A 20,105-nucleotide genomic window follows, 5' to 3' on the forward strand; every position below is an offset into this window, starting at 1 on the left:
CTCCATGATGTTTCCAGCAACTGAGGTAAGGCTGAGTGGTCTGTAGTTCCCTGGATTGTCCTTCTTCCCTTTTTTAAAGATGGGCACTACATTTGCTTTTTTCCAGTCATCCGGGATCTCTCCTGATTTCCACGAGTTTTCAAAGATAATGGCCAAAGTCTCCAAAATGACATTTGCCAATTCCCTCAGTACCTTTGGATGTATTAAATCCAGACCCATGGATTTGTGTGTGTCTAGCTATTCTAAATAGTTCCTAACTTGTTCTTTCCCCATAAAGGGCTGTCCATCTCCTTCCCCTCCTGCGCTGTCTGAGAGCTTACCTTGTCTGTGAAGACAGAAGCAAAGAAAGCTTCTTTAGCTTTTCCCACATCATCTGTTACTAGGTTACCTCCCTCATCCAGTAAAAGCCCCATACCCTCTCTGATCACCCTCTTATTGCTAACATACCTGTAGAAACCTTTGTTACCCTTCACATACCTTGCTAGCTGCAATTCCAATTGCTCTTTTGCCTTCCTTATAACTCCCCTATATTTTTGAGCAATATATTTATACTGCTCCTTAGTTATCTGTCCAAGTTTCCACTTCTTGTAAGCTTCCTTTTTGTGTTTAAGCTCACCAAGGATTTCCCCAGTAAGCCAATCCGGTCGCTTATCATATTTGCTTTTCTTGCAGCACATCAGGATGGTTTCTTCCTGTGCCTTCAATAAGGCATCTTTAAAACACTGCCAGCTCTCCTGGACTCCTTTCCCCTTCATATAAGCTTCGCAGGGAATCCTGCCCATCAGTTTTCTGAATGAGTCAAAGTCTGCTTTTCTGAAGTCCAGGCTGTGTATTTTGCTACTTTCTTTCTTTGATTAGGATTCTGACATCTACCATCTCATGATCACTGCTTCCCAGGTTGTTATCCACTTCCCCTCCTAGTTCCTCCCTGTTTGCGAGCAGCAGGTCAAGCTGCACATGGCCCCTGGTCGGTTCCTTTAGCACTTGTAGCAAGAAGCTATCCCCAACATTCTCCAAAAACTTCCTGGATTGTCTATGTACTGTTGTATTGGTCTCCCAACAGATGTCAGGGTGATTAAAGTCCCCCAGGAGAACCAGGGCCTGTGATCTGAAAGCTTCTCTCATTTGTCTGAAGAAAGCCTTGTCTAGCTTATCCACCTGATCTGGTAGTCTATAGCAGACACGAACCACATCATCACCCCTGTTGCTTCTATCTCTAAACTTTACCCATAGACTCTTAACAGGCTTTTCACCCTCTGTATACTGGAGCTCCGAGCAATCATACTGTTTTCTTACATACAATGCAACTCCTCCTCCTTTCTTCCCCTGCCTGTTCTTCCTGAACAGTTTATACCCTTCCATAACAGGGAACCAGTCATGCAAGTCAACCATCTTGTTAGTCTTTAAAGTGCTACATAGTCCTGTATTTTGTTTCAGCTATACCAGACTAACACGGCTACATTTCTATCACCAAATCTCTGTTATTCCAATCAAATCATAGTTCTTTGACTGGGCCAGGGTGTCTAATTCTTTGTTTGTTTCCTAGACTTTTTGCATTTGTGTACAAACACCTTAGATAACTAGTTGATCGCCCTACCTTCTCCATCTGAATCAGGGGTCCTTCTTTGTTGCTCGTTCCTCCTTGTGATTCTTTTCAGTGTCTGACTTCCTCACTTACCTCAGGTCTTTGGTCACCATCCCCCAACCAACCTAGTTTAATGCCCTCCTCACTAGGTTTACAAGCCTTCCATGAAGATACTCTTTCCTCTCCTGGTTATGTGGGTCCCATCTCTTCCTAGCATTCCTTGTGCCCGGAACAGAGTCCCATGGTTGAGGAAACCAAAGCCCTCTCTCCGACACCACCTGCACAACCACGCATGTACTTCCTCAATTTGACAACCACTACCCGGACCTTTTCCTTCAACCAGAAGGATGGATGAGAACACCACTTGAGCTTCAAATTCCTTGATCCTTCTTCCCAGCGCTACATAATCTGCAGTGACCCACTCAAGGTCATTCGTTATATCCTACATGGAGAAGCAGGAAGGGGTAACGATCCGAAGGATTAATCACTTTTGGAAGACTCTTGGTCGCATCCTGAATGTGAGCTCCCGGTAAGCAGCACACTTCTTGAGATTGCAGGTCTGGACGGCAGATGGATGACTCAGTTCCTCTTAGGAGGGAGTGTGACGGACCGGGCCATGTCTGGGCACAGATGAGGGCGTCCGCTCAGAGCGAATTACTCAACTTTGGGGCTCCTTACAGCCCCCAGACTGGTGACCTCTCCAGACTGGCCACAAACCAGTCCCACAGAGCGCTTCAGCTGCCTGCCTGAAGCCTCATGAGCAAAACCCCTCCAACACCCCAGCAATATCCGTGCCCTAGATGGCCCCGGGCCTCATACACAGTGGGGGGCCTAGCACCCAATCCCACCTACCCCGAACAAGTTCTGTCCGGTCCCAAGAAACCAGCCACAGATCCCTGGTCAATTTACCCTTTGGACCTTACCCACAAATCATGCTGGGCCAATCCTTTAGCATCTAACATCTAAAGGTTTATTATTACAATAAAGAAAAGCATGAGAGTAAGGTTGTTAAAGAATAGTACATTACATGCATCGAATCTCCCAGTTCTCCATGCAGGCTCTAGCAGAGATGTTACAGCTGCTGGTTTAAAAGTCCTTGTTGCACATCCTAGGATCAGGATGGGTCCACAGGTCTTTCTGGCTCTTTGATCCCTGCATTGCTGCCTCTGGGATGAAGTGCTGAGCTGAAGACCAAGATGGAGTCCACCACATGGCCTATTTATCCCTCCCTCCTGGTCTCTTCTTGGCTACAGCAGGTCACCTGGCCCACGTCTTATTCCTGTGTTCCCTGCTGGTAGCCCTTAGGTATGAGTCACCGCTCATTCTTTAAGTGTGTCCTTGGCCCATTGAGTGCCATTGTCCCACAGGGCCGTGCTGATTAGCATGTCCATAGGCCGGGCTCTGCCCAATGCTCAATCACATGCAGAGAAATATTCAGTATCCACACAGATTACAGATTCCTAACTACACACACAGACATTATACAATCACATGAACAGCGTACATAGGATTAGCAGACAGAAAGCTTCTATTCAACACCCCATATGGCCCCCTCTTATACAATTTTTGGGGCCAACACCCCCATGAATGGGTGCAGCAGTGATCTGGCTGCTTCCCTCCAATTTGGTAACGTGACAGGGAGTCCTTGAACACTGCTATCCGTCGTCTTCTTTTAGGGGTGGTGGTTGTGGAACCCCCATCCCTAGGACTATATGTCCTATGCCTTCCGGTAGATGGTGTTCCCTTCTGATTTCTTCCCTGAGAGGTCCCTGCCAAAGCATTCTCCACTGCAGTGCCTGTGGAGAGAGCCTGAAAGTGGTTACTTACCTACAGGAATGGGGGATACCTGAGTTGGCCACCTTCTTCTTCTTCTAGAGGTTACATGCTGCCAGTTCTCTTCCTTGTCCTGAACTGCCCTCACTGGCTCTTCAGCCTGCTGTGCCTACAGGTTTAAACGCTGCCTTCTATCGAGGAAGTCTTCATCATCTCTGATGGAACGTTGGGTTGATACTTGGGCCTCAAGTCCTCTAATTTTTTTTCTAAAATGGCGACCAGTTTGCACTTCGTGTGGATGAAATCCCTTCTATCTTCTGGAAGGTAGACAAACATGGCACATGCTATACAGGTAACAACAGCAGACCTATCACCATCCATACCTGCCTGCCTTCTGAGAGAATCCTCAGATGTCTTCAGATGCCTCCTTGAAGGGCAATAGAGAGAAAAGAAAAAAAGAATCTTCAAGGAAAAGAGCACCAAACACTATGGGAATGTCTGAGGGTGAATTCCCAGGCAGACTCCCACGTTGGCCGCTGCCCTGTTCGCTGCTCTCTGCATTTGCTCTGGCTGCCTTTTGTAGATGGCTGAGGCTAGGCCTGGCTGAAAGCCTTGCCTCTGATGCAATCAACTCCCAAAGGCCCACCACAGCTCAGGAAGTTTTGATATAGTTTAGTGAAAAGATTTAAAGAATGGTAAGTGTATCGCGCCCCCTTCCTATTTCCCTTCCAAACTCCCCCTCTCAACTCCCTGTTATCAGTCCTTGTTCGCAAGCTCTCTGGTCGCTGACTCACTTCTATATAAAGCCCTGGACTGCCTGATAGCCCCTGCCCCTGCCCCTGATTAAGGCTCAATCAATGAGCAGAGGCTTCTAGATTTCAAACTTCCTCCTTGCTCTCTCTCAGATGATGGAGCACACTGCAGGCTGCCACCACAAAAGGAATGTTGCCTTCACTGAGGTCTAACCTAGTCAGTAGACTCCTAACCCTTCCCTTTTAAATGTCCAAAATCACATTCCACCTCCATTCTTCATTTGCTCAGCCTGTAGTTGAACTGCTTCTTACTGCAATCCAGGCTTGCTGGTGTACAGCTTCATGAGCCATAGGATCACAATTGGTATTTCCACATCTCCAATTCTAATTTTCTGGTCTGGGTAAAATGTTCCAGCTTGCAGCTTTCTGAAGTGGCAGGAGTTCGTTAAGCTTCACACATCATGCACTTTTCCTGACCATCCCACATTGATGTTGGTGAAATGGCCCTTGTGATCTACCAGCACCATCATTAAGTACCCCCTTGTGGTTTATGTACTCCTTGAGAAGGTAGCTGGGTGCCAAGATGGGGATGTACATTCCATCTGTAACATCCCACCGCAGTTAGGGAACCCCATCACACCAAAGCCCTCTACTATGTCATCCATCTTTCCCAGAACACTATCCTTTGTAGCAGAAGAGTATTGATTGCTTTGGCTACTTATATAACAGCAGTCCCCACTGGTCATTTCCCCAGTTGGAACTGATTCCCAGCTGACTGGTAGCTGTCTAGCATCTCGTGTTTCTGCTCTTCAGGGTGAGGGAAAACATTTCAGACAGTTCCATGAAAGTGGCCTTGCACATTTGAACGTTTTTCAGCTACTGCTGATGATTCCACAGCTGTAGCACTATGTGGACCTACCAGTCTGTGATTGTGTGATGGCATCAGAAAGTGCATTCCACACTTTCTAAAGGATTGAAGGCTGGCAGTGTTTCCAATTTACTCAGCTCAAGGGCTTGCGTGAACAGCACGTCCATGGTGCCTCAATATTCATCCTCTTTCTGGAGTGGCATGTGTAGACTCTAGACATACTCCACCATTAGGCACACCAAGGTGATCACTAGGGATGTTAGTGTGTATTTGTTCACACAATTAACTAATAAGCCTAGGCTTATTGCTGAAAAAAATCCAGTGGATACACATTTATGCAAATATACATTAATTAACATCCCTAATGATCATCAATGCTTTGATGCACAATGGGAATGCATGAAAGGGTCTATGTTCATACAGCTATGACATCTGCCCAGGTAACCAGGGACAAAAAGGGTGAGACAAGACTGTTTCCCATTGATCTCAAGCAAGAGGAAAGGGGGGAATATATGAGTGCATTATGGAATGCTGATGACATGAACCCAGAACCACCCAGTGCACAGCTTTGAACCTTGTGCATCGTTCTCAAAATCAACATCAGTCTTCCTACTGGGGATGCACTACTTTGAACTACCTTGAATTCTTGTGCATAGTGGAGACATGAATCTTTGACTTTACAAAATTGGGTGGTAAGAAATTCACCTTAATGAATTTGACCTTATCTCATAGTGTAGATATGGCCTTAGTTAGCATTAATTTGTGCTGTTAAGCATTTGACAAGAATGTGGGAGAATGCAGTTGTCCTTGCTATACACTCTTCAGCTCCAGAACTTGAACTTTATCTTCTGTCTACAGAATGGTTCCTCTAAAACTGGAGGGATAGGAAGGGCATAGCACCACTGTTTTCCTTTCTAAATTTGAGTAGAACCTGCCTATGTTTTAAAAGGGTTTGAAAGATTTTTTTTTTAAACTTGGTACATTCTAAAAGTGCGACCACTTCAAATAATGAGTGAGATTTCAAGCAACTGAATTTCAAATTGCTTTGTTGACCAGTCTTTCCTTTTGTGGAGCTCAATGCATACAAATGAAGTCAATGTGAGTGACAGATTTTGTTGATCTAAATTCAAATTTCTTACCAGTAGATTTCTTCACATCTGGACTGGAAGCTGCTGAGAAATATGTATATATTCCTGATAGAATTTCACTCTGTTGGAAATGTTTTCCTCCAGCTGAATTTTATTATCCCATAGTTGCTGAAACATACAAAGTGTAGTACAGTAAGTCCTGTCTGACATTTTCAGTCTTTCCACATGGTCTGCTAATGTAGAAATTCTGATTGTACAAGAATTCTATTATTGATTTGGGCAGCAAAGAGAATACGTTTAGGAATTCTTAAATTAGTTTTTTGTTTCTGGATATTGCTACAGGTTGTACCTCCCTTAACTGGGACACTCTGGTCTAGCAATATCCATGGTCTGGCACAACCAGGGATATCCCTGGATCACAGAGCCCAGGAACATGGAGGTCTGGCAGCAGGGCAGGAGCGTGATTGGGGGGACCGGCGACTCAGCTGGAAGCCCAATGTGGGGCAGGCACAGCATGGTGCGGAGTTCTAGCCCCAGTGGCTGCGGAGCTCCAATTACAGCCAGGGAACTGCAACCCCAGGAGCAGTCAAGGAGCTCTGGACACAGCCAGGGAGTTGCGATCCCAGCAGTAGTTGTGGAACTCTGGCCCTAGCCCCTGTTGGGGCCATGGAGCCCTGACTGTGGTGCCAAGCGGCTGTAGAGTTCCGGCCATGCCACTCTGGCCCTGGCAGTAGCGGGGCCAGTAGCAGATGAAAGCCCCAGGGCTGGGGCAGCAGCCGGCCAGGCTGCCCTAATCTGGTGGCATTAGGGGAGCATGAGCCAGGAGTAAAGTGACCTCCCCTGGTCTGGCAAATCCCTTAGTGCAGGACTGGTCAAGTCCTGAGGGTGCTGGACAAGGGAGGTCCAACCTCTACTATAAGGGATTGATTGAATGTTGGTATTTGTGGTTCTCCTAATGTATTAGTTTTCCTTTTTCAAATGCTCTGGCTATTTCTTTTTGAAATTTAAATTTTTATTTTTATATATTCATTTTACATAGTGCTGAGATTGCCAGACCACTGGAGGTCACTGTTGATGTGTGGCATTTTTTTCCAATTTCTAAGTACATTTTTTTCTTGTCAAAATATCCAGCTCAATAAACAAGTATTTTTAAAAATACTCGTTTATAAAAAGTATTCAGAAGCATTACTGTATCAGTTGTGTTGTTTGAGTTACAAAAATTTTGCTGTTAGTGTAATTGAAAAGGTAGCCATTGAAACTATGAAATATCATAAAATACTAGGACTGGAAGGTACCTTGAGAGGTCATCGAGTCCAGTACCCTGCCCTCATGGCAGGACCAAATACTGTCTAGACCATCCCTGATAGACAGTTATCTAACCTACTCTTAAATATCTCCAGAGATGGGGATTCCACAACCTCCATGGGCAATTTATTCCAGTGTTTAACCACCCTGACAGTTAGGAACTTTTTCCTAATGTCCAACCTAAACCTCCCTTGCTGCAGTTTAAGCCCATTGCTTCTTATTCTATCCTCAGAGGCGCCAAGATAAATAAGTTTTTTTCTCCCTCCTCCTTATGAAACACTTTTAGATAGCTGAAAACTGCTATCATGTCCCCCCTCAATCTTCTCTTTTCTAAACTAAACAAATCCAATTCTTTCAGCCTTTCTTCATAGGTCATGTTCTCTAGGCCTTTAATCATTCTTGTTGCTCTTCTCTGGATCCTCTCCAATTTCTCCACATCTTTCTTGAAATGCGGTGCCCAGAACTGGACACAGTACTCCAACTGAGGCCTAACCAGCGCAGAGTAGAGCGGAAGAATGACGTCTCGTGTCTCACTCACAACACACCTGTTAATGCATCCCAGAATCATGTTTGCTTTCTTTGCAACAGCATCACACCATTGACTCATATTTAGCTTGTGGTCCACTATAACCCCTAGATTCCTTTCTGCCGTACTCCTTCCTAGATAGTCGCTTCCCATTCTGTATGTGTGAAACTGATTGTTCCTCCCTAAGTGGAGCACTTTGCATTTGTCTTTATTAAACTTCATCCTGTTTACCTCAAACCATTTATCCAGTTTGTCCAGATCATTTTGAATTATGCTCCTCTGGAGCAGTCGCAACCCCTTCCAGCTTTGTATCATCTGCAAACTTAATAAGCATACGTTCAATGCCAATATTTAAATCGTTGATGAAGATATTGAACAGAGCCGGTCCCAAAACAGACCCCGCGGAACCCCACTTGTTATACCTTTCTAGCAGGATTGGGAACCATTAATAACTACTCGCTGAGTACGGTTATCCAGCCAGTTATGCACCCACCTTATAATAGCCCCATCTAAGTTGTATTTGCCTAGTTTATTGATAAGAATATCATGAGAGACCATATCAAACGCCTTACTAAAGTCTAGGTATACTACATCAATCGCTTCTCCCTTACCCACAAGACTCGTTATCCTATCAAAGAAAGCTGTCAGATTGGTTTGACATGATTTGTTCTTTACAAATACATGCTAGCTGTTACCTATCACCTTGCCACTTTCCAAGTGTTGACAGATGATTTCCTTAATTACTTGCTTCATTATCTTCCCTGGCACAGAAATTAAACTAACTGGTCTGTAGTTTCCTGGGTTGTTCTTATTCCCTTTTTATAAATGGGCACTATATTAGCCCTTTTCCAGTCTTCTGGAATCTCTCCTGTCTCCCATAATTTTCCAAAGATGATAGCTAGAGGCTCAGATACCTCCTCTGTCAGCTCCTTGAGTATTCTAGGATGCATTTCATCAGGCCCTAGTGACTTGCAGACATCTAACTTTTCTAGATGATTTTTAACATGTGCTTTTTAAATTTTATCTTCTAAACCTACCCCCTTCTAACTAGCATTCACTATGTTAGGCATTCTTTCAGCCTTCTCGGTGAAGACCGAAACAAAGAAGTCATTAAGCATCTCTTCCATTTCCAGGTTTCCTGTTACTGTTTCTCCCTCCTCACTGAGCAGTGGGCCTACCCTGTCCTTGGTTTTCCTCTTGCTCCTAATGTATTTATAAAAAGTCTTCTTGTTTCCCTTTATTCCTGTAGCTAGTTTGAGCTCATTTTGTGCCTTTGCCTTTCTAATCTTGCTCGTGCATTCCTGTGTTGTTTGCCTATATTCAGCCTTTGTAATTTGTCCTAGTTTCCATTTTTTTATATGAATCCTTTTTTATTTTTAGATCATGCAAGATCTCGTGGTTTAAACCAAGGTGGCCTTTTGCCATATTTTCTATCTTTCCGACGCCACGGAATAGCTTGCTTTTGGGCCCTTAATAATGTCCCTTTGAAAAACTGCCAACTCTCCTCAGTTGTTTCTCCCCTCAGTTTTGATTCCCATGGGACCTTACCTATCAGCTCTCTGAGCTTACCAAAGTCTGCCTTCCTGAAATCCATTGTCTCTATTTTGCTGTTCTCCCTTCTACCATTCCTTAGAATTGCGAACTGTATGATTTCATGATCACTTTTACCCAAGCTGCCTTCCACTTTAAAATTCTCAACCAGTACCTCCCTATTTGTTAAAATCAAATCTAGAACAGCTTCCCCCGGTAGCTTTTTCAACCTTCTGAGAAGAAAAAAAAAGTTGTCTCCAATGCAGTCATAGAGCTTATTGGATAGTCTGTGCCCTGCTGTGTTATTTTCCCAACATGTATCTGGATAGTTGAAGCCCCCATCACCACCAAATCTTGGGCTTTGGATGATTTTGTTAGTTGTTTAAAAAAAGCCTCATCCACCTCATCCACCTCTTCTACCTGGGTAGGTGGCCTGTAGTAGTCTCCTAGCATGTTCTTTACTCCTTTTATCATAACCCAGAGACTCTCAACACTTTCATCTCCTATGTCCATCTCCATTCCTGTCCAAGTGTGTACATTTTTAATATACAAGGCAACACCTCCTCCCTTTTTTCCCTGTCTATCCTTCCTGAGCAAGCTGTACCCTTCCATACCAACATTCCTATCGTGTATTATCCCACCAAGTTTCTGTGATGCCAACAATGTCATAGTTGTATTTATTTATTAGCACTTCCATTTTTTCCTGCTTATTACCCATACTTCTCGCACTTGCATATAAGCATCTAAGATACTGATTTGATCTTGCCTCCCAGTTTTGCCCTGACCCTTCTTTCTCTCTGCCATTATAGACCACGTTCCCTCCCATTTCCGACACATCTCCCAGGTCTCCATGTTCTCCACTTATCTGTGGGCTTTGCTCACCTGTCCCCGTTGAACCTAATTTAAAGCCCTCCTCTCTAGGTTAGCCAGTCTGTGTCCAAATAGGGTCTTCCCCTGCTCGAAAGGTGAACGCCATCTCTGCCCAGCAGTCCTTCCTGGAATTAGCATCCCATGGTCGAGAAAGCCAAAGCCCTCCTGGAGACACCAGCTTCGCAGCCATGCATTCACCTCCAGGATGCACCTGTCTTTGCCCTGGCCCCTACGTTTGAGAGGAAGGATCAAAGAGAATACCACCTGTACTCCCAGAGCCCTGTAGTCACTCTTGATCCACTCAGTGTCACACTTCACAGTATCATTTGTGCCCACATGGATGAGTAGCGTGGGGTAGTAGTCAGAGGGCCAGATAATCCTCGACAATGCCTCCGTAACATCTCGGCTACGAGACCCTGGCAGACAGCATACCTCCCGAGATGAAATGTCAGGGCGACAGATGGGCACCTCCGTCCCCTTCAGAAGAGAGTCTCTGACCACCACTACACTACATTTCCTATTCGCAGTGGTGGCAGCAGGGCTCCCAGCCTTGGGGGCATGAGGTTTCTCCTCCTCCTGTTGTAGGGGGTGATTCCTTATCTCCTGTATCAAGAAGAGCTTAACCGTTTCCTAGTACCGTGGCGGGAGAGTTCGGAGCAGGGGCGGAGCACTGTCTGCTGCACACCTTTCGCATTGGATGGTCTCCCCAGCCTGGATATCAGTAAGTGGAAATTGCAAGCCACAGTCCCTGCAAAACCACACCAGGATTTGGGTAGAGGCATCCATGCTCAGGCGCTCTGTCTGGCTACAGGCGTAGGTGGAGGAGACAGAAGCAGTGCTGGCGCAGGTGTTGTAGGCCTCCCTCTGTGAAACTCTCTCTTAAACTCCCCAGTCTGCAGTCCTTTATCTTCCTCGCTCCCCTGGTCGCTTTGCCTCTGGCTTTTAAAGCCTGCTTGCCTAGGTCTGGCCTGCCCCCTCGTGAGTCACAGAGGGGAAGGCTGATCAGAGGCAATCAAGGGAACAAATGTCAGGCACTCAGTCCCATCTGCCACAGCAGCTGAAACTGAAACTGCAGTCACCTGAAATCAAAATTCAAACAGTCGAGCAAACTCACTCACACCAAAAGCGAGTACTCTCACTCTAACCTGGTAGCCTGTTCAGCGGCAGTATCTCTTGCTCTCCCTCTTAAACTCTCCTGTTTGCAGCTCCTGTCCCCCCGACACACACAAGAAATATCACAGATCATTATTAAATTGTAATCTGGAGAGCACAATAGCAAATCAGTTGCTGAACAGTACGTAGCCTCATCATTTACTGGAGTAAATTGATGTAGCTCCTAAAAAATAGTTTTTAAAGCCAAGAAATTGTCACTATGAGACTGATCCATCTCCCACTGAAGTCAGTGGGTTCATTCCATTGTCTCTAGTTAGGGTTGCCAGATGGTTTAACCAAAAATACCGAACACTCTCCCCCCGCCCACCTCCACAAAAAAAAACCCACCGGAGAAAAAATTCTGGTGGGGGAGTTAAGGAGGAGACCAAGGTTGTTGAGAGGGGGAAAAAAAGGGACCCCGAGAGTTAAGCAAATAATAATAATAATCAGGGTTTGACAAATAATACAATCTACTCGCCTGTGGCGAGTAGATTGTAACCCGGAAGAGCTGAGTTTGGGTGATCTGCGCATGAGCAGATCGCTGGACAGTGCGACTGGCGAGCAGGGCTTGCCGCAGTTCGGCGAGCCCTGATAATAATAATAATAAAAAAAACCCAGCATGGCCTCTTTAAGAAATGCTAACAGGCTGCCGGCAGCCATCCACCATCTTGTCTTCCTACTCCGGGCTAGACAGCTCCCCTGTGGAACCAGGTAATCACGCAATATTTTGGCCTCCTGACCGGGAAAAAAATCAAAAGATACTGGACATTTTTCCGGTATTTTCTGAATTGTTTTACTAGACAGGAGGTGAAAATACTGGACTGTCCGGGTCAGTACCGGACATCTGGCAACCCTATCTCCAATGGAAGCTGCATGAGGCCACTGATGTGAGACTTGGTTCCTTCAAGCTGTTTTGAATAAGAAGAGATCAACCTCTCTCACACACACTCTCCCCAAAACCCCATGAGCTTTAACTATAATATATAAATATATTCACTAGGGCACATATTAATCTTTTTACATGATTTCATCACAAAAATATAGAATGATTGGAGAAAAGTTGAATTTAAAACCTTTTTTTTTTTTTTTAACAGATTATGGAAGAAACAAACACACAAATTGCTTGGCCATCCAAGCTGAAGATTGGAGCAAAGTCAAAAAAAGGTATATTTGCTTGTTTTACTTTCATATTTTTTAAAAAATTGATTTTTTTGTGAAAGTAAACCCACTGAAATAACATTTAATTGAATCACAGACGAGGTGATTTCTTATATTAGACCCTGAATACTTGTTTTTTTTATTTTTCTTGGGTGTTTGTTCTCTACTCATTTGAATTGCCTTGTAAATTTTAGAGATTTGACTGACATTTTATAGCAAACTAGTCTAGAACTTCATGTATTTGAAGCTTTTGACTAGTCGTCAATGTAATCATGACTATCTCTACGATTTTGTCTAATATTTTAATGTTCAAATTAAGATAATCTACAATTTATGGAACTGGATACTGATTGTGTTTTAAGACTGTAGCTCAAGGAATCAAACTGTTGTTGGAGTGTGTGTGTGTGTGTGTGTGTGTGTGTGTGTGTGTGTGTGTTTGAGAGAGAGAACACTGACTTCCTACTGCTACTAGAGTAATCCTTGAATTAAATCTGTCAGAGTGCTGAGGGCATTTTGGTTGATGCTGATGCACAGATGAAAGTGAACATGAGAAAACCAAGGTATATTGTCCATAATCTGTTTGAAATGTAAGGGAAATATATGTCAAAAGGGGAAAATATTGGTATTCTTTTTCAGTGTTGTAAACAATTAAATGCAGAATAACCACAAAAAGTAGTTGATGGAGGCAAAGTAGAAGATGTCAGAAAATGGAGTTTGGCTCTCATTTGCAAAATCTTAAAAGCTCTGATAAATTATAGACTCTTAAACCAAATTGGTCACATTCCCTTACCCTTTTGAACAGAGAAAGAACTCATGAGCGGTTAAGAAGGTCTGTTCATAAAGGCTCAGGATGTATTTTTTTGAGCCAGAGAGACTCAGCCTAAGAGAGTTCCGCCCCCCCCCCCCCCATATGCTGCAAGGAGACAGATTGCATTCATGTATGTTCAGGAATGCATACCACTTGAGGAAAGAGTAGCCAGAAAGAAAGCATAAGGGAAAAATTATGTAGTGGTAGTTAGAAATGAGGATTGCATAGGTAGGAAAGGAATGCTTATAATCAGTGGTAAAAAGCAAAGTCTCCATGAAGACCTTTTCTCTATCCAGGTCTTCTTCTGCTTACTTTAGTCTCATGATATGACTTTTTCAAGGTGCTAGTCTGAGTTTTAAAAGAGATGGGGATATTCCATACTTTTTAACCAAATTTAAAAAAAAGTAAAGGAAAAGCAATACGTGTAATACCATTTGGATGTTAATGAACTATTTGCTATTGAAGTCTTGTATGCAAGATTAATTCAAATCTGCCTAATACCCACAGATATAGGAGGAAATCTGGCAGAAAGCCATGAACAGAGGGTATAGAGTAATAGATTGCGTTCAGGACTGTGTTTTGAAGTTGTCATGGCTAACTGTGCGGCTGTCTGTTCGGGTATGTCTACACTACCCCGCTAGTACGAACTAGCGGGGTAATGTATGCATACCGAACGTGCAAATGAAGCCCGGGATTTGAATTTCCTGGGCTTTATTTGCATAAGCCGGCCGGCGCCATTTTTAAATGCCGGCTTGTTCGAACCATTCCGAACTATCTGTACGCCTCGTGGAACGGGGTATGTCTACACTAGCGGGGTAGTGTAGACATACCCTTCTTGAGTTAGAAGGAATGCATCAGGCCCCATACCTGTCTGGATGGAATTCTGTAGTTCACCCCTTTTAAAACTGTGAGAATTCACTAAGTCGAATTGGCGCTAGATCCACAGTTTTTTTTCTCTATGGGAGCCTGTAATAGCATACATTTGCAGTGGGACAGAAACAGTTTATTTAAAACAATGCCTGATTTATTTTGCCCAACAGGTGGATTCACAGTGCTCTGAGAAACTGATTTTAAAATAAGACACCTGCACACACACTTCCTTACCTAAGCTTAACTAGGAATGTGAAAGGTTAACTGTTTAACCGGTTACCAGTAAGCATTAGGCTTACTGGAATGCTTCTTAGGTAACTTGTATCACAGCCAACTGTGGTAGGCTGGATCAGCCCTAGCTGAGTCCAGCCCGCTATGGGGGACTAGTAGGCAAGGCTGCACCTGCGTGGGCCAGCAGGACCCCGCCTGCATGGGGGTGTCATGCCAGCCCTGGCCTTGGCCCAGAGGGACTGTGGCCCCTCGCGTGGCCAGGCATGGTATCAGCCCAGGCTGTAACCTGCCAGCAGCCCAGCAGTGTCCCGACCCCAGCCACACAGGGCAGGCAGGTAGGTCTCTGGGGCTTGTCATCCCCAGCCCCTGGCAGGCCAGCAGGACCCCTCCATTCCTCTCTTGCCCAGGTTGGTGTGGCGGAGGCTGGGCAAGGGGTTAACCAGTTAACAATTTTAACTTTTTTTACATCCCTAAGCTTCACTACTCTATCCACAGACATCTCAGGAAGACTGGGCTTATTCTCAGTCTCTGAGACGGGATGATCGAGAGCATCCTAAGGTACTTGCAGCGCTATCCCTGTTGGAATATTTGACTGTCAGCCTTTTTGCACATACATCCTGGCCAGTAACTCTAAACTCACTCCAAATTCTTCACTCGATAAGGTCTGTGAGCATTTTGAGTTCTGTTTTTCCCAGCCTTAGTCCTGGAAAGAGTAAAATAGCCTTGCCTTGATAGGATCCAGGTGAGTATATTCTCCCACCAATTGATGGTCCATTTAACTCCTTTGAATCTGGGTACCCAAGAAGCTGTCATATCTATGTTATTGTACCTTTCCTGCATGGTTGTTTGTGATGGGGCTGGCCAGCCCCGCACTGAACAAGGGGGTGGAGAGTCCACCTATTGGGTAGAATACGCCCCTCCCCCACAGCCCTGCTGGGCATGCTTGCAGTGCAGCCCAAGTATAAAAGGCTGCAGGTTGCTCAGTTGGGGCGGGCTGCTGGAGGGGAAGGAGTTCCTCTCCAGACACAGGAGTCACAGCCATTGCAGCTGGAACAAGAGGTGCTGGACCAGTTGCCCCTGCCGCTGTTGTCTCCGGGACGAGCCAGATTGCAACACCGGCTGCGCTGTGCAGCCCCCCCTAGACACTGGTGCTGCCTCGGCCCCTGCTGTCTCCCAACCCACACTTGCCAATGGTGCTGCTGTAGCTGGACCCACATCCACAGGTGGGACCTCTGTCAGCCAGGGCGAGGGGGTAGGAAGCAACCCAAGGTGGGGACCAGGAAAGGCCGCAGCGGGTTCAGAGAGTTTCAGGGAGAACTCCTCGCTGAGCCTGTGGTGGGAGCCACCCGCCACTGATAGGGCCCTGGGTTGGGGCCCGGTGGAGAGGGAGGGCCCGGGCCCCTCTACCCCTTCCTCCCAGATCCTGGACAACAAGGGATCCCATAAAGGACTAGGCCGTGGGGCCTATATGTAAAGGACTGGGCCGCTAGGCCTGTTTTCAGAGGACTAGGCCTACAGTTAAAGGACCAGACCTTGGTGTTTAAGGGGGCGGGACTGGTGACCCCACCACATTGTTCAACAACCCTTTCTAGCTTTGATTTAGCTTGATGTATCTGGGGAGGGTAATGTCACACAAACAGGGAAATATTTACACATAATAGCATGGGAAAGAATACAGTTCATTTCATGGGAAGCAATACTAAGTGTAGGTGACTTTTTAACATCTTAATGAATTAGGTGATGAAATAAATGTGCATTAATGAAGTTTACTTATGACATTAAATTAAAAGAAAGGGTGAATGCTAGTGAGAAGAGAAATACAAAGAGTCCTAGGAGACTAGAAACCTGATAAAAAAAAAAATGACAATGAAATGCAGCTTGAAAAAAATGCAAACTAATACAGCTAGGGAAATATCATCTAAACCACGCACACATAATGAGAAACATGGTAAGTCTTAATGCCAAAAGAAACGTAGAGTAGTGGCAGAATACAAATGAAACACTTCTGCAATGTCTTAAAAATTAAAAATGGTATGGTTTTGTATTCTTGTTCAGTTGTCATATACATGGGAGGTTGTGTGCATACACACAAGCTAATGAATTATAGCAAAAGTTTGGGGGAGAACCTACATTTTAGATAGGATGGCCCACAGTTTAATAGTCCATGCTGTTTCCCATGCCATTTACATTTGAATAAATTGCTTAATTTTCAACCACAGTAATTGTTTCTATGGAAAAATAATACTGGTGAAGTGTTTGATGTGTCTTGACATCATTTTATAACATTTAAGAGCTGGAACAAAGGAGTAGAGTCAGAACAGTGTAACCAGCCACTCAGTGTTCAGAGACATTTGACAGTAGCCCAGGGATGGGCAATAATTTTCATGGGGGGGAGAGTGGGGCAGTCCATGATTTTTGGTAAGCTGTGAGAAGCCGTACATGTCATCTTAATGAAATTACATCACCATCTACTGCAGGGCTGGGTAAGATACGGCCTGTGGGCTGGATCTGGCCCACCTAACAATTTGATCCAACCTGTGGATTGCATCTGGCCACTTACTATTTATGTTCTGCTGCCAGAGACACAGAATTTCGGCTCCCAGTTATGGTGCTACCCTAGCAGCGGCTACAGACCCAAGCCTTTTAAATAGCCACAGCAGCCTTGGGTGGCTGCTAGGCAATGTGGTAGCAGTGGGGCAGGAGCCCTTTAAATAGCATGAATTAAGAGGTTGCCAGGCTCCCAGCCATACTACTACCGCGTTCCTGGCAGCTTCCCAGGGTTGCTGCATCTGTTTAAAAGGCTTGTGTCTCCAGCCGCTACCAAGTAATACCACGACCGGGAGCTGCGAGCCCTTACAGTCCCACTGCCTGAGCGACCTCGTACAAATTCTGAAGAACTGGCAGGACATAAATAGTAAGCGGAGATATACAGTCTGCGGGTGGATCAAATTGTTATGTGGTCTGGATCAGGATCCCTGCTGTAGCCCATTTTCTTGACTGGAAAATGAGTCCCTAATAAGCAGTCACTTTATTAGGAAAGAAGAAGAATAACCCCTACAGAAAAGAAATGTTAATCTGCAGACTGATAGGCAGAAGTCTTTTAGCAGTTTGAATGGTGATAAATGTGATGCAGGGTATCTTATGCTCTGTTCTAGCATTTAATTCTTCACCAAGACCACATTAGTAAAGATGACCTGAAATTTTGGTAGATTGGTACTAGGGATGTAAAATTCTGTTTAATTGGTTAACCTGTTAAACATACTGGGTTCGTAAACTGACTAACAGGGAGAGCAGATGGGAGTGTCGCGCCAGCCTGGCTGGAGCTGCTCCCCCTCTTCCCCCCACCTGCTGCTAGGCTGGAGTAGCCCACTTCCCACCGCAGGCAGGGGCTGCATCATCCAGGCTAGAGCCAGGAAATACAACCTACTTCAAAGTAGGAATAAGACCCTCCGGAAAAGGGCACTTTTTCCGGAGGATCGGGGCCAGTGTAGACGCTCTTTTCCGGCTTTTTTAAAAGCCGGAAAAAAGCGGCGGACATTTTTATTTAAATGCCGCGGGGGATATTTAAATCCCCCGCGGATTTCCCTACGACGACTGGTGAAATTTACATGTCCCTTCCGGAAAAGGGGCCAGTGTAGACGTAGCCATACAGAATGGGAAGTGACTGTCTGTGAAAGAGTATTGCAGAAAGGGATTTAGGAATCATAATGGACCACAAGCTAAATATGTGTCAACGGTGTGCCCCTGTTGCAAAAAAAGAAACATAATTCTGGGATGCATTAACAGGAGTGTTGTAAGCAAGACATGAGAAGTCATTCTTCCGCTCTAGTGTGCGCTGATTAGGCCTCAGTTGGAGTATTATGTCTAGTTCTGGGCACTGCATTTCAAGAGAGATGTGGAGAAGTTCTGGAGAAGAGCACCAAAAGTAATTAAAGTTTTAGAAAACATGAGCTATGAGGGAAGACTGAAAGAATTGGGCTTGTTTCATTTAGAAAAGAGAAGACTGTTTTCAGGTATCTAAAATTGTTTTTGAAGGAGGAGAGAGAAAAATCATTCTCTGTGGCCTCTGATGACAGGACAAGAAGCAATGGGCTTAAATTGCAGCAAGGGAGATTTAGGTTGAACATTATGAAAAACTTCCTAACTGTCAAGGTGGAAAAGCACTGGAATAAATTGCCTAAGGAGGTTGTGGAATTTCCATCACTAGAGGTAGTTAAGAGCAGGTTAGAGCGATATCTATCGGGGATGATCTAGAATGGTGCTTGGCAGAGAACTGGACTTGATGATCTCATGAGGTCCCTTCCAGTTCTAGTATTCTATGACCCTTATGGCCCTGATAACCTTTATAATCAGGAAAATATCATGATTCCTTACTGCATATACATATAAGGTGACAATATTTCCCTATACTGAATACTGGTAAAATTGCTTGTATTCAAACAAGTTCAACAAATGTTACATCAAGTTGACTAAGCCCCTGTTAAAAAGAAATACTGTGTACCGTATTTTCCGGCGTATAAGGCGACTGGGAATATAAGACGACCCCCTAATTTTCTAGTTAAAACATAGGTTTTCGCCTATACTCGCTGTATAAGACTACCCCCCCTTAAGAGGCCAACCGGCAGCGCCCCAGCTGCTCTGCCCCAGGGTCCACAACAAAAGACTGGTCTGCTGGGCGGGGGGGCGCACTAGCTGCGCGCTCCCCCCCCCCCAGCAGACCAGAGACATGGGGAGTGGTGCCGCGCCTCGCCGCTGCTGCGGCTTTGCTCCCGGTGCCCCTGGTCTGCTGGGGACCGTCTCCAGCAGACTAGGGACACCGGGAGCAAAGCCGCAGCCGCGGCGGGGTCCCACGCCTCTGAGGCTTTGCCAGAGCAAAGCCTCAGAGGCGCGGGACCACTCCGCCTCCCTGGCTTTGCTCCCGGTGTCCCTGGTCTGCTGGAGACGGTCCCCAGCAGACCAGGGGCACTGGGAGCAAAGCCGCAGCAGCGGTGGGGTGCTGCGCCTCTCCAGTGGAAAGAGGTAACTAGTGGTATCCCCCAATGGTTCGAACTGGGACCAGTCCTATTCAACTTATTTTTAAATGATCTGGAAAAAGGGTGAGGTGGCAAAATTTGCAGATGACACTAAACTACTCAAGATAGTTAAGACCAAAGCAGACTGTGAAGGGCTTCAAAAGGATCTCACAAAACTAAGTGACTGGAAAATGAAATGTAATGTTGATAAATGTAAAGTAAAGCATATTGAAAAACATAATCCCAACTATACATTTAATATGATGGGGGCTAATTTAGCTATAACTACTCAAGCGAGAGATCTTGGAGTCACTGTGGATAGTTCTTTGAAAACATCCACTCAATGAGCAACCACAGTCAAAAAAGGAAACAATGCTATGAATCATTAAAAAAGGGATAGAGAATAAGACAGAGGATATTTTATTGCCTCTATGTAATACCATGGTACACCCACATCTTGAATACTGTGTACCGATGTGGTAGCCTCATCTCAAAAAAGATATATTGGCATTGGAAAAGGTTCAAAAAAGGGCAACAAAAATGATTAGGGATTTCAAATGGGTCTTATATGAAGAGA

The 20,105-nt window shown here is 45.1% G+C and overlaps 1 protein-coding gene across 2 annotated transcripts in view; it reads left to right on the forward strand.

Annotated features, from left to right (window-relative positions):
* The window catches only part of BICC1 (BicC family RNA binding protein 1), a 242,065-nt gene that overhangs the window by 107,485 nt on the left and 114,475 nt on the right, over window positions 1–20,105 (forward strand). For both annotated transcript variants that reach the window (XM_075934848.2, XM_075934849.2), the window contains one exon: window positions 12,544–12,613. In XM_075934848.2, the coding sequence (XP_075790963.1) occupies window positions 12,544–12,613 (70 nt within the window). The remainder of the gene's footprint in view (window positions 1–12,543; window positions 12,614–20,105) is intronic.

Source organism: Pelodiscus sinensis, chromosome 8 (assembly GCF_052426305.1).
Source record: "Pelodiscus sinensis isolate ZL-2025 chromosome 8, ASM5242630v1, whole genome shotgun sequence".
NCBI lineage: Eukaryota > Metazoa > Chordata > Testudines > Trionychidae > Pelodiscus > Pelodiscus sinensis.